Source organism: Brassica rapa, chromosome A03 (assembly GCF_000309985.2).
Source record: "Brassica rapa cultivar Chiifu-401-42 chromosome A03, CAAS_Brap_v3.01, whole genome shotgun sequence".
Lineage (NCBI taxonomy): Eukaryota > Viridiplantae > Streptophyta > Magnoliopsida > Brassicales > Brassicaceae > Brassica > Brassica rapa.
In genome coordinates this window covers 31753757-31766866 of record NC_024797.2, presented here as the reverse complement: position 1 = coordinate 31766866, position 13110 = coordinate 31753757, and the positions used below count along the sequence as shown (strand labels likewise).

Here is a 13110-nt window from a genome sequence, read left to right as displayed (position 1 = left end):
GCTGTTTGCAAATGGTTTAAGGCCCAATAAGACTAAATCAGTAGGATTATCTTTTGTAAACAAATTGGCCTATATCTTGATTGTTTGCATCAGTCGTATATTAATTTTACTCACAAACTCGAGGTTACTGGTCTTCATTTTTGGTATGATTCAATTCACCAAAATCTTCAGAGCAAATTTAAGAAGAAAGCAAGTAAAGGTAATAAAAGAAGAAAAATAAAAACAATCCAAATAAATGCAGAAAAATATACACAAGACTCAACTGACCAGTTCAGAAAACACTTGCTTATTATGACAAACTCAGATGACTTAAAACTCGAAAACCTTGAAATGATAATACTAAGAGATTACCATGTAAACCTAATACCCTGAACTAGCACTGCTACAAAACTTGCATGCTACTTATACTATATAGTCTATAACTGGAGACGATGCTGATGATGATAATCATGATGGAGGTGATCATGAACCATGATGAAGGCAAACTTAATATGAACAAGCGAAAGAAAAGCGTCTTGACTGTAGCAAGCATAATCACTGAAGGTTGTTTTGAGCAACAGCTTGACATAACTCATCTTCGTAGAAGAGCACGCGAGGGTGCTTTGGAGCCAGTGGCTTGAACAAAGTCGGCCTCTGGAGAACCGAAGGAACGCTGCACCTCGAAGGGAAAGCTGTCTGGTCTTGGAAAAGAACAGCTGTGATTTGCTTCATCTCCGCTAGTTTAGTTCGGCAAGGTGGCCGAGGAGCATGTCGCGGTGCCTTTGGGGTGTGTGGGCTTCCCATGATCCTATAGTTTTCATCACCCTTGCTGTTTCATTAGAGTCATGACGAAGGTCTAGTTAAGAACCAAACAAGTTGTTTGATGCTTTTTTCGTAAACTTGAAAAGCAAAACATGTACCTAACAAAAGGCCAACGATTTATTGGCATTGGGGTCAGAACACTCAGCATCTCCTGTCTTGAGCGGTCTGGCGTTGTGTAATTGAAATGATACTGTCTTGCAATCACAGCCTGATTCCAAAAAGAAAGATTAAAACATGGATGCAAAACTAAAAACCAAGTCAGAGAACACTTACAGCTGCCCTTATTCTCTGAGAAACATGGAACACTGCCTTCAGCTGGTCATGGTGGAGATGACACACAATCTTAACCTGGAAAGAGATATAACAAGTTGCAAAATAAGCACCAAGGCAGAGTCTTTCATACATTTCACATGAGTAAAACACGAGAGAAGTTACCAGTAAATCCATGGGAAGAGACTCAAACTGAGACTCAGAGTCACAAGGCTCAGCTTGTGGCGGCGTCTTCGGAGTCCTCAACAGCGAGTTTTGCATAACAATACCCACAGGAGATAACATTAAAGGACTCTTCTTACTACTCTCCACCTGCAAATCATCAAACTTCATCGGCCTCACCAGACTGCTCCTCTTAACAACGTTAACAGGGGACGATAAAAGAGGGCTTCTGGGAGAACTAACATCTTCCACAGCAATCACATTGCTCCTAGCAGGCTTAGAATCAAACACAGGTACACGTTTCTTCCCCAAATCATTATTAGACTTAGCAGTAGCGGAAGCTTTGCTGTAACAAAGCTGAACAAGAGCCCCAGGCTTTAAGTACTTGTTATTCGAACTCTTCAGCTTCTTCTTCCTCGTTGAGATCTTCGAATCCGAATCCTTCGGTGATACCTTCCCCATGTGCAGTCACAGCTACAAAATCAAACCACATATCAATACAAACCATCAAATCGAATCAATTACATTAAACTACGATGTCAAATCGAATCAAATCGAGAGAGAAGGGATTCGAACCCTAGAAATCGAAAAAAGGGGATAAGAGAAGAGACGGAGAAGGAACTAACCTCAGATTAACAGAGAGACCTTCTTCTTCTACTTCGGGAATAGATATTTCGGATTCGAGAGAGAGAGGAAGCTCGAAACCTAGAGAGCGAAAATGGAGGGAGAAGTGGCGAGGGAAGAGATTTGAGTTGAGTGAAAGATAGATAGATAGAGAGAAAGAGGGGCTAGGGTTTTTAATTTCGGCCTCTGATTTTTGAATTTTTTTAATTAAGCCCGCCAAAACCATTTCTTAAGCACTATACAAGTACCCAAGTAATCTCGATACGTGGTGCGTTACGACTGGCTAATCCCTTGATTATCGGAGACGTGGGACCCACTTTCCTTACCCACTAGTTGTTCTCTATCAATTTTGAAGCGTAGATTGCGCTACAAATTTTAATAATTTTGTACGACTGCTTTTTTTATTTTTTTGCTTTGCTCTTTAATAATATCTTTGTGATATGACGGATGTATCCTTGTGGTTCTTGTTTTAATGCTTTTGGGATGAAGGGTAGTTAAGGACTTTTGTGATATGAGCTCGAAGTGCGGGTCCTACGTAAGGGGGTAATTAGCATGATTAAATTCAATGTTATAAAAGGACATGTATTAATCCTCAATCACGCGTTATCAATTACGAGTCTGGCTCCTCTCGTGAGTATTTTTATCCTTTTCTACGTATTGAAATCTTTTTCCTTGTATAAACGTTTCAACTGATTGAATAAGTTCGAAAAAAGATTGGAAGTATACCTAGAAACGAAATCACGAAAGTTGTAACTGAAATTTAATAGTATATTTTTCACGTGTTGCTTTTAATTTTCTGTTATCTCGTTGTTTAATACAAGTGCGGGGGTACCTCGGTTTGGCATCTTTTGTCTCGCTCTGATAGACGACGACGATAATAGGAAAAATCTGTTTTGATTTTGGGCCAATGACTGAATTGCGATATTAACACTTTGGGCTTATTAACAAATAACTCAGCCCATTTGTATATCGATGACTTTATGTTCAAACAGTCCACTTGTACCAGTCAAAACATAATGTAGATTATAAACCATAAACCTGAAACTCATTAGCTGTTAGCTAGCATGCTAATATGCAGAAAATACTATAGTTTAAGATTATACTTATTGATATAGATTGAAAAATATCACGGGATATTCTGGTTCATATGATTACTTGCAAGTTATCAACTATTGGTTCACGGACTGCCAAAGCTACTGTGTTAGGGGCTAGCTGATTAGCACATTATTTTTATACTTGTTAGAGATTCGACTTAATTATTACTACGTTGATGTTTGTTCGACGTAAACAATAGTGTGCTGAAGCTTATAGTTTAACAATTTTATATAGTTAGGTCAGAGGGAATGCAGATTCCGAGGGGTACTTTAATCATTTTTTATAAGCTCGGTTCCGACAAAGTGTTAGACATTCGATGAAGATTTACACTAATTAAACCTCAAAACTAGTTTAAATTACTGTATAAGAATATAAAATACATTTGTTAAGTATAAGTAATATAACTTTATGATGTGTATGGAAAATTTAGCTGTCCCATTAATTGTTACGGATGAGGACATTTCGAAACATTTAGTTTAGTAGTATAAAGTACGGTGCACGATTGTTGTCAACTAATAAATTTCATGTTAGACAATCCACCAAAAAAACAACAGTCTCTCAATCTTCTTCACCTCCCATAAAAAATAAGTACTCGTTTCTTACTTTTACACTATGAGTTTATGTTTATGACATACTAATACTAATCAGTTTGTACTGGTTTTGTTGAGACTTTTGTTCAAAAATAATTCCGCAACATGAACATGTACAAGATTTATTATTCAGTACTTCGGTCATTGTCATGGAGCATCTGTAATATCAACATATTTACCGAACCGACAATTTCTTTGCTGAAACTAGTGATATACTTTTGAGGAAACAATGTTTTACATTTAAGATTTTCTATAGAGACTATCAAAAAAGGTTGTAGCAGTGCTCACCAGGACCACCACCAACACCAATGTCCAATCTTTCCATACATGCATATAGTATGCGTGCCAAAATATTTGATAACTTATTGTACTTCTTACATAAAAAATATATATACGTATTTTTTTTGCTAAAGGATAGGCAAACATTAGTTTACCGTCCGTTTCGCCAGCTGCCTAGAAACAATCATAGGCAATCCACGTGAAGCAAGATTATTATAGAGGAAGATAATTAAATGTATATAGAATAAACAAGGCATATGATTACCGTAACTGCATTTCAAAGACAAATCAATTTCAACAGAAAAGGGACTTAAAAGGGGAATGTGTGATGGCTTGATTGCCTTTCCTACCTTAACCTTCATCATTACAACAATGACTGTAATTCAAAGACAAATCAAGTTATACGATAATGTCTCGTGTTTTTATCCCTTTTTTGCCCCACTATTTTAACTCTTTTAAACATATACTATTGCGTGTTTTCAAATAAAAAAAACATATGCTACTGTGCCTGTTATGTATTTTTTTGGAACAAATTTGCTTATATTATCTTCATAGTTATAAACTTATAGTTGAAAATGTAAGTTAAGACTTGATTTGGAATTGCACTAAAGCAGAGGTATAATTAACTTTATGGTTAGTGAAAAAGAAAAGTCACCGGGGGGCAGATTGGTAAATAAATGGAGTTAGGCAGGTCATATTGGTAAAATGGGGTTCACAGCTCCGACGAGTGGCAAGTGAAGAAGGTGTGGGAAAGCTCAAAATCGACAAAAACAAACCGTCTTCTCTCCGTATGACTCGTCTCTGCATCCGCATAGTCTCTTATTGACGCAGAGAATCTTCTCTCAGCTCTAGTTTCGAAGACGACGAAAACATATCTCCTCCACCCAGGTGATTTGATTCGCATTTTCCCAGAGAAACTCAATTCTCCTGCAACATTTCTTCTTCCTTTTAAATCAATATATTCTAAATATTTTACATTTTACTAATTTCTGTGTTATGGGAAGTATATATGTTGCCTTCTTCAATGCATTAACTGAGCATTCCAATACTGTCTCCTCTCTCTTTAACTTAAACTATTAGTGTATTATTTTCCAATTGACTCGACTCTCGGCGGAGGAGCTTAATCGCCGGCGAATCGGTTACACTGTTCATTACCTTTCCCTTTTTTTTTCTCTCTTTCTCTTTCGTCAGCTTGAAGTTTTCAAAGAGGAAACAGTCTTCAGGACCTTTTTCTTTTTGCCGTTGAAGATCTTTGACGTAGAAAAGCTCTAACAACCTCAAGAATCTCTTTGATTCGAATCTTTTATAAACTTTTTATTTTTCCTTTTATTGCCGCAGTCAAAGAAGCTGCTCCCTGTTTACTCACTCAAGCCTTTCTTCACTCCGATTCTCCCTGATTCAGCGTCGGAATCGATCGCAACAACCAATGTCGGCGCCGGAGAACTTCGATCGGATCCTCTAATTCCGGTAACATCAAGGTAAAATCTCTCGATTAGCTTATGGATCTTTAACTTGTTACTAAAGAGAGATGAATGTGTTACACGACTAGGCAACAGAATGTCTCATTCATGGGACGGACTCGGGGAGATCGCATCAGTAGCGCAGCTCACAGGCCTCGACGCCGTCAAGCTCATCGGCCTCATCGTCAAAGCCGCCAACACCGCGTGGATGCACAAGAAGAACTGCCGCCAGTTCGCTCAGCACCTCAAGCTCATCGGCAACTTGCTCGAGCAGCTCAAGCTCTCCGAGATGAAGAAGTATCCGGAGACTCGCGAGCCTCTCGAAGGCCTCGAGGATGCTCTGAGGAGGTCTTACGTTCTGGTTAACAGCTGTCGCGACAGGAGCTATCTCTACTTGTTGGCTATGGGGTGGAACATTGTGTATCAGTTCCGGAAAGCTCAGGATGAGATTGATCGGTTTCTTAAGATCATTCCTCTCATCACTTTGGTTGATAACGCTCGCGTTAGGGTGAGTTTTGCTTTGCTGTGTTTTACATTCCTAAAGAGCCAATCTTGTAGCATTTGGTTATTAGTTCGGTTTTGGTTTGATTCTTCTGGTTATTTGGTTCTACATATTTAGGATCCGTTTGGGTATTTTAAAAAAATTAGATTTGGGGTTTTGGTTCGGGTAACAAAGTTGGGAACCAGCTAATATCCGAGATAATTTTCAATCTTAATGGATTCTGGTTTTCGGTTGATTCTGGTTAAAAGTTAGAAAATTTGGACTTTCGGATTAAATATCAAAAGTTTTAGCGTTTTCAGATAAAATTTTGGATAATTCGGATAATCTTAAATATTTCGGATAAAAAAATTCAGATAATTCGTTTTCTTTGGTATTTTATAAATATATATTTTTAAATTATTTGCTTATTATAAAGCTAAATATAGAAAATATTTATAAGTATATAAACTATATTAAGGTATCCATTCGGTGGTTCTCGGCTTGGTTTTGGTTTTTTGATTCTAGAGATATAAGATCTAGTCTGATAATTGATAGGATCTACACTGAAATCTAGTTTTTTGGTTCGGTTTGGTTTGCTTCTTCGGTTCAGGATAAAAGTGCCCATGCATAATCTTGTTGATGGGGGTAATGGTTTTTGTTTGTGCAGGAGAGGTTAGAGTATATTGACCGTGATCAGTTCGAGTATACTTTTGCTGAAGAGGATAGACATGTGCAAGATGTTATTCTGAAACAAGAATCCACCAGAGAAGCAGCTTCTGTCCTGAAGAAGACTCTCTCTTGCTCATACCCTAACTTGCGGTTCTGTGATGCTCTCAAAACGGAAAACGAGAAACTGCAGATCGAGCTTCAGCGTTCGCAGGAGCATTATGATGTTGCTCAGTGTGAAGTTATTCAGCGTTTAATTGGTGTTACTCAAACTGTCGGTGAGGTTGATGGCGGCTCTGAGAAGGAACTGTCCAAGAAAGCTTCGAGAAAAACTGATCATACGGTTGAATATTCGTATGAGGAGGAAGATCATCCCAAGAAAAGCAGTAGTCGTGCAGCTTCAAGGTAAGAATCTAAAGCTTCATGCTTTTTCTTTAAGTGCAATTTCAGTTACATAACCGTTTCGTGCAGGTCCACTTCTTCTGTTACATCGAGTCATGATATGCTTTCACGAAGAGAATCACAGCACCATGAAGAGTGGCATACCGACTTACTAGCTTGTTGCTCGGAGCCTTCTCTTTGTGAGTCCTTCCCTCTTTTGTTGTTTCCAGTGTGTTTCCCACTTTGTCTTCTCTGTTATATACGAAGAGTAGCAGCGTTTTACATGCATTCCATATGTTCTTGTTATGTGGAAATGGTAGGCTTGAAAACATTCTTTTTCCCGTGTGGTACTTTGGCGAAGATTGCCACTGCAGCAACTAACAGGCACATGTGTAAGGGATCTATTGAATATAGTCAACTTTGTTATGTGAGAAGCGAAAACTAATAAGTTGACTGTTTGTGTGTGTTTACGCACTTGCAGCTTCAGCTGAAGCATGTAATGAGCTAATGGCGTATTCTTTGATACTTTCGTGTTGCTGCTACACTTGCTGCGTTAGGAGGAAACTCCGGAAAACACTCAACATAACGGTATGATATGGAATGGTTTGAAATTGAAACACTTCATCCCAAGAGCCTCAAGTCCACGTTTGTGTCACACATTCAGTGTTGGGGTGCGTACTTAAATGTTATATGATTTGGCAGGGAGGGTACATTGACGATTTTCTATCTCATTTGATGTGTTGTTGCTGTGCTCTTGTCCAAGAACTGCGAGAAGTTGAGATTCGTGGGGCTTATGGTATGAAAACTATATATAAATCTTACAAATACTTGGTTTTAGTCTTGAAGCATGAACAAAGATGGGCTCTTACTTAATATCCTCGCAGGTACGGAGAAGACGAAAGTAAGTCCGCCTCCTTCGCAGTTCATGGAACATTGAATTCATATTCAATCATATACGACGTTTCTTATCTCTCTCTCTGAATATGACACACGAGATTCTTCTTTCGTACTAGATCGTTGTTGTGTGTAAATTATTGGTTTGGCATCGAAGTTTTCAGTATTTGTGTTGTGTGTATTGTATCATAGACTACAGACTAACTAACTAGCTTCTCTTGCTTGATTCACCTTGTACACGTCTACATATTATGCTTTTGGGTCATGATAGTAATATCAGCTGTGGAAAACATGTTGCATATTCGATTTGCTGTGGATAATAACATTATATGAAGAATGCATTTGAGTTATCACCACAGCTAAAAGCCTTGAAACATGGACAAAACTGATATGACATGATTCTTGTCGGATCCTTTTTTTTTTTTTTATAAAGAGATGCTTGCTTCCCACATGCACATGGCTACCACTGTCGGACGAATCCTAACAAATTGAAGGGGGCATCACTGAAAAACTCTCGGAAATAGAAGGCTTATAATCTAATATCTGAACAATTTCTTCTAAAACTGTAAATAAATAAACATTAAAGGACCATATTACAAAACATAAAATATTTCGCGGCATGGTTGTAATAAACTCAACTTTTTATTAGGGAGTCAAAACGGCGTTTTGCGTTTAGCGTTTTACACCGGTCGTGAGAGAGAGAGAGAGAGCTAAAGATTGAAGCTGCTCGAACATGGTGAGAATAAGCAGAGTGATGCTTAAAGAGGCTGGAAATGCAATCGACAAGACTCTGTCGGAGATTCTCGTGTGCCCTCTCTCCAAGCAACCCTTGAGGTTCAGTTTCTCTTCTTTAAATTTTGTTTGTTTCATTCATTTTGTAGCCAGATTCGATCGGATTAAAAGTAGTTTTCTCGATTATTTTTTTTTGGTTAAAGGTTCTGCGAGAAGACGAAGTCTCTGGTCAGCGACACGATCGGTGTCTCATTTCCTGTAAGCTTCATGTTTTCACAACTCTATTGGAAGAAAGGTGTTTGTGTCGTGTTTTTAGCTCCGTTGAAGAAGTTAGATGTTATGATGTCTCTAATTAACTCTACCCAAGCTGTTAACTTTTTGCAATCACTATCATACATGCTTTAAGAACCGTATGTCCTATTGAGTGAAAATGTTTGGATCCCAACTTTGATGAATTTGAACAATTATCATAACGATTATTGAGATTTCGTATTGAGCTGGATTCTTGGCTTGCCTGCTGTTCTTGATGTTGATTTGGTATTTTACTGATAGAATAATCATATGCTATTTAGTGTGATTGGTCGGCCCTTCTATTCTTAATCATATTCTTGATGAGATTTTAAAGTCTTGGTTTTGCTTCTTAATCATAAGCTTCCACTTTTCTTCACGGTTCTGTATTTAACACTTGATTTTGCTTCTCTTACTAACCCCAGATAAAAGATGGGATTCCATGCTTGGTTCCAAAGGATGGCAAAATACTTGACGAGGATGCTGATGCATCCAAAGCTTCTTGATTGTTGCACCGTATCTGCAGCCAGAGGCTTCTTAATGGTTCCTTCTTTCCTATGTACAAGCTCTGAGTAGCAGTTTTAAAGTTTAAAGTTTTAGTGAGAAACTATTGACTCATGATTTAAAGTTAATCATCTAATAAGACATGATTTAAAAGTATTGGATGCCTATTAGAGGGGCTATAAGTATATTACCATATACTGTGAGAATAGATTCTTCTAATCATAGTCCCACTTTTGATAACTATTCTTTTCTATCTTAATGCCACACCATACATATTAGCTCTTGATGTCCACTTTTGGTTGCTTAAAAGAATACATCAGCAAAATATCAACAACCAAAAGTAGATTAAGAAGAATATTCTTCCTGGACATCATCAACTAGACTTATCATTGTCAAGTTATTTTGATGTTGGACCAAAAGAGGATAAACCAAATGCACACAAACACACATAGTATTTGATGATGACCAGTGCAGCAAAAGAGGATACAACTATTCTCTGGATAAACTAAATACACAAACACACATAGTGTTTGATGACGACTAGCGTAGAAAAAGTGGATAGAACTATTCTCCTGATTAACCAAATACATACAAACACACATAGGGGTTTGATGATGACTAGTATAGCAAAACCTAGAGTACAATGAATAGGTAAAACGTGTGGGGGTGGGGCTGACCAAGACATAACCAACTATATCGTGTTCTGTCTTGACCAACCAGATAAAAGTGGTCCGGCTAAATTCCCATTGGCTTGGAGGTTTCATTTTCATAGTGCAAGTTGTTGGCTTGTATGGTAGCCAGCCAAAGGAATAGACATTTGTGTAAATGCTTAGTGATATGTCCCCTTCTCACTTTTTTCTTTTAAGTGGAGCATTGTTTTTGTCTATTGGTCACTTGAAGAAGCCTTTGCTTCTTTTGAGAACCAAGTGGGTTTAACAGTAGTAAAACATAACTGGTACAATTTTAAATTAGTATTCGACAAGGAAAGTAACACTAATACAAGTAGAAGTTAGTACAGAAGTAGAAGTGAACAAGAAAATGACAAGAACAAGAGGAGAGAGACCCACCACAGGTGTTCCTGTGCCTCAGGAAATGGAAAGATCCTTTTCTCTTCATAAGTTTTTCTTTTCTTACAACTTCTTTCCTCTGCAAGATCTTTTGAGGTTCTACAAATTTAGCTTAGTTATAATTATAGCTAATAAAATAGGAACAAACTTTTCCATTTTTTCCACTTCTCATGAAAGGCTCTCTCAAAATGGTGCTGTGGAAGCCCTTTGAAGTGTGTTCTTTTTAGGTTGCTGATTTTCTGCCTCCATTCTTAACTGCATACACATACACAAAGAACTTAAAGTATGAGAATCTTGAGACTCAAAATGTCATTGGTCAAAAAGGTGTAGGTAATGTAGAGGATGTTTTATTCTCTTTGCAGCTTGTTTACCTGATCTTGTTGTCTCATGAGTCTTGCATTTTCTGCCTTTAGGTGAGCAACTTTAAGCTCTAACTCGTTTGTATAAGCCTGCAAATTATAATCAAACAAACAGAACAGAAACCTTTTTAAAATCAAAAACATTTTGTTGACAAAACCACATTTCTTTTATTGAGTAGAAAGTTGGGAGAGGAGGACAGGCACGTTCCTGTTTTCTAGCTCTGGAACGAGCTGCAGATTCTCTGTTCTTGATCATACGCTTATTTCTTCTGTTCCCTGAACCTTCTCCATTGGACTCTTGGCCTCTTTTCTTTCCAAAACAAGTCGGTGTAACCAGAGCCTCAAAAGAGGTGTTGAGGTGATTGTGGCTATGCAGATTATACTTAGGGGTAACAAGAGGATCTTGGTTATCAAGAAACTCAAAGCCAGCTCCAGAATTCAAGCTCAGAACAGTTGCAGGAGGTGCCAAAGGGGGGCTGCTCAAGAGAGCAGTGACAGTGGTGGTATCTCCATTTGAGGAAGAACTCATGGTGAGGCCGGTGGGTATTGTTGGTTCCTGGTTCAAAGGCCTGTTGAGAAAATCTTGGAAGATGGAGTTAGGGTTTTGGTTCTGGTGGTTGTGGCTCCCAAACCTAGGCTCATGGTTGCCTTGTGGATGTTGGCTTTGGATGGAACCAAGGTTGATATCTTTCCAAACATCTTCCATGGTGACTAGAGATTTCTTCTGGGATTGAGAGTCTTGTGGATGTGAAGGAGATGATGAGGATGAAATGGAAGAAACGTTGTTGAGAGTCTTGTTCTTGCTTGTAGCAGAGACTCTATTGTTTCTCTGATGATTTGCTGAAAACAACATTGGAGAAGAGAACCAAAAGGTCCAAGCACACACAGCTTTAGGCTTTCGTTGTATCCTACACGCAGAAAGAGAGAGAAAGTAGAGCAGAGAGGAGAGGAGAGTAGTGTGTAGAGTTCAGAGAGCCTCTTGACTATTCCAAACAACGAAGAAAGTTTCCATAACAATGTAATTAAAGTTGTGATGTCTTTTAAAAAAAAAAATTTTGATGTCTTCAATTCCAAAGTATTATAATGATAAATTTGTTGATAATTTCAAAATAATGTAAGTGAACTATTGTCATTATCCTCAAATGTAAAAGTGTGTATGGGGGAAGAGATGCTTGAAAAAGGCAGGCAAATAATTAAACTTTGTTTTAATCTCACTTTTTTTAAGATCACATCCTTTTGGATCACTTTCAGCTTTCAATGTGTGACTTTATTTCTTGCTCTGGTTAAATAAATCGTCCTTTATTTTGTTTCTAATTGCTTGCATTTTAAAGTTTACTAAGAACCATGAGAACATTGTCTTTCTGTTATGATATGATATGTGTATATATTGTTAAAATTTATAATAAATATTCAAATACCATTATTATTAGTGTTTGGCTTTGTTATATGAGTACCTCCAGATATCTAGATATTCGAATATATTTTTGTCCTTCCATATCTATTTGTTCATGCTCCAAGTGCATATCTAGTCACACTTTTCATTTTTTTTCTTCTTTGCTACAGGTTGATAGTACAATACAATACCAGTTTTTCCTTTCTTTTTCTCTTGAGATTCTATTCAACAAAATTAAGTATTCATTTCCGTACACATATATTTAACCTACTTTTTATGAGTTAAGAATGTGCAAAGAGTATTAGAAGCTGTCTACTGAAGTTATTAAATAAAAAAAAGGGATTTTTGCAAAATTGACCTACAACTTAAAGTCAAACACAAAACTAACCTCCATTTTTTTTGAAAATTGGTTTTGCCCTATTCACCCCACAAGTTCATATAATTTACGAAAATGCCATCAATTTTTTTTTTCTTTTTTTTTTCGAAAATGACATTTTTACTCTCTCACCCTCATCATCTTCAAGTAATTACAAGATTGCCATTGTCATCAATACCACAACCACCATGAACAACCAATTTGAAGCTCTTAATGCTCCCAAAATCGATTTACCCTTCTTCTTTTTCCATTCTTGTGAACTAAACACAACATATCTCTCAATTTCTCTCCACAATGAGCTAAAAAAACCCAAGATTTTGATTCTAAATTTTTTATGGTTCATAGAGTCATAGAAGCTAACAATTATGGGTGGGTGACTTTCGTTTGTGATTCTGTGTGCTTGGAGAAGCCTTATGTATGCTAAGGAACTTATCTCACCAATTTAAGGTATGACATCGAGTTTTTTTCCAGATCTGTTCGTCAGACGACTTACTTGGGAAGTCGTCTGGCTGTAGACGACTTACCTTTCAGTCGTCTGGCTGTAGACGACTTACCTGGAAGTCGTCTGGTCAACGCAGAGGTTATTTTTACAATTGACTTTGAAATCTGTAACCTGAGACGACTGAAAGTTAAGTCGTCTACTATTGTTTGGATTCAAAAAAAATTCCAAAGAACCTAGACGACTTAC

At 37.5% G+C, this 13110-nt stretch overlaps 4 protein-coding genes across 7 annotated transcripts; 2 read left to right on the top strand and 2 right to left on the bottom strand.

The window, feature by feature from the left end:
* Positions 1–211: 211 nt before the first annotated feature.
* On the bottom strand, positions 212–4293 carry LOC103862446 (F-box protein At4g35930). Of its 2 annotated transcripts, XM_033286698.1 has the most exons (6): positions 1860–4293; positions 1477–1707; positions 1237–1383; positions 1075–1149; positions 900–1009; positions 212–808 (listed from the first exon to the last, which is right to left on the bottom strand). In XM_033286698.1, exons 2-6 carry the CDS (start codon positions 1693–1695, stop codon positions 535–537), a joined length of 825 nt encoding a protein of 274 aa, XP_033142589.1. In that variant the 5' UTR covers positions 1696–1707; positions 1860–4293; the 3' UTR covers positions 212–534. The 2 variants fall into 2 exon arrangements, with proteins under 2 accessions (XP_033142589.1, XP_033142588.1); XM_033286697.1 differs by having other exon boundaries at positions 1237–1707.
* A 238-nt stretch (positions 4294–4531) lies between these two features.
* Positions 4532–8004, top strand: LOC103862445 (protein MID1-COMPLEMENTING ACTIVITY 1). 3 transcript variants are annotated; one of them, XM_033286696.1, is made up of 10 exons: positions 4540–4709; positions 5160–5195; positions 5239–5299; positions 5371–5789; positions 6430–6833; positions 6900–7009; positions 7130–7201; positions 7291–7397; positions 7512–7605; positions 7694–8004. In XM_033286696.1, the coding sequence occupies exons 4-10, from the start codon at positions 5379–5381 to the stop codon at positions 7744–7746; spliced, it is 1251 nt and encodes a 416-aa protein (XP_033142587.1). In that variant the 5' UTR covers positions 4540–4709; positions 5160–5195; positions 5239–5299; positions 5371–5378; the 3' UTR covers positions 7747–8004. The 3 variants fall into 3 exon arrangements, with proteins under 3 accessions (XP_009138395.2, XP_033142587.1, XP_009138396.2); XM_009140147.3 differs by having other exon boundaries at positions 4532–4709; positions 5160–5299; XM_009140148.3 differs by lacking the exon at positions 4540–4709 and adding an exon at positions 4759–5078 and having other exon boundaries at positions 5160–5299.
* A 327-nt stretch (positions 8005–8331) lies between these two features.
* Positions 8332–9422, top strand: LOC103862444 (UPF0434 protein BRADO0313). The gene is made up of 3 exons (XM_009140146.3): positions 8332–8537; positions 8639–8693; positions 9149–9422. The coding sequence occupies exons 1-3, from the start codon at positions 8437–8439 to the stop codon at positions 9227–9229; spliced, it is 237 nt and encodes a 78-aa protein (XP_009138394.1). The 5' UTR covers positions 8332–8436; the 3' UTR covers positions 9230–9422.
* A 749-nt stretch (positions 9423–10171) lies between these two features.
* On the bottom strand, positions 10172–12443 carry LOC103862443 (protein FD). The gene is made up of 3 exons (XM_009140145.3): positions 10862–12443; positions 10666–10743; positions 10172–10549 (listed from the first exon to the last, which is right to left on the bottom strand). The coding sequence occupies exons 1-3, from the start codon at positions 11504–11506 to the stop codon at positions 10478–10480; spliced, it is 795 nt and encodes a 264-aa protein (XP_009138393.1). The 5' UTR covers positions 11507–12443; the 3' UTR covers positions 10172–10477.
* Between the last annotated feature and the right edge of the window lie 667 nt (positions 12444–13110).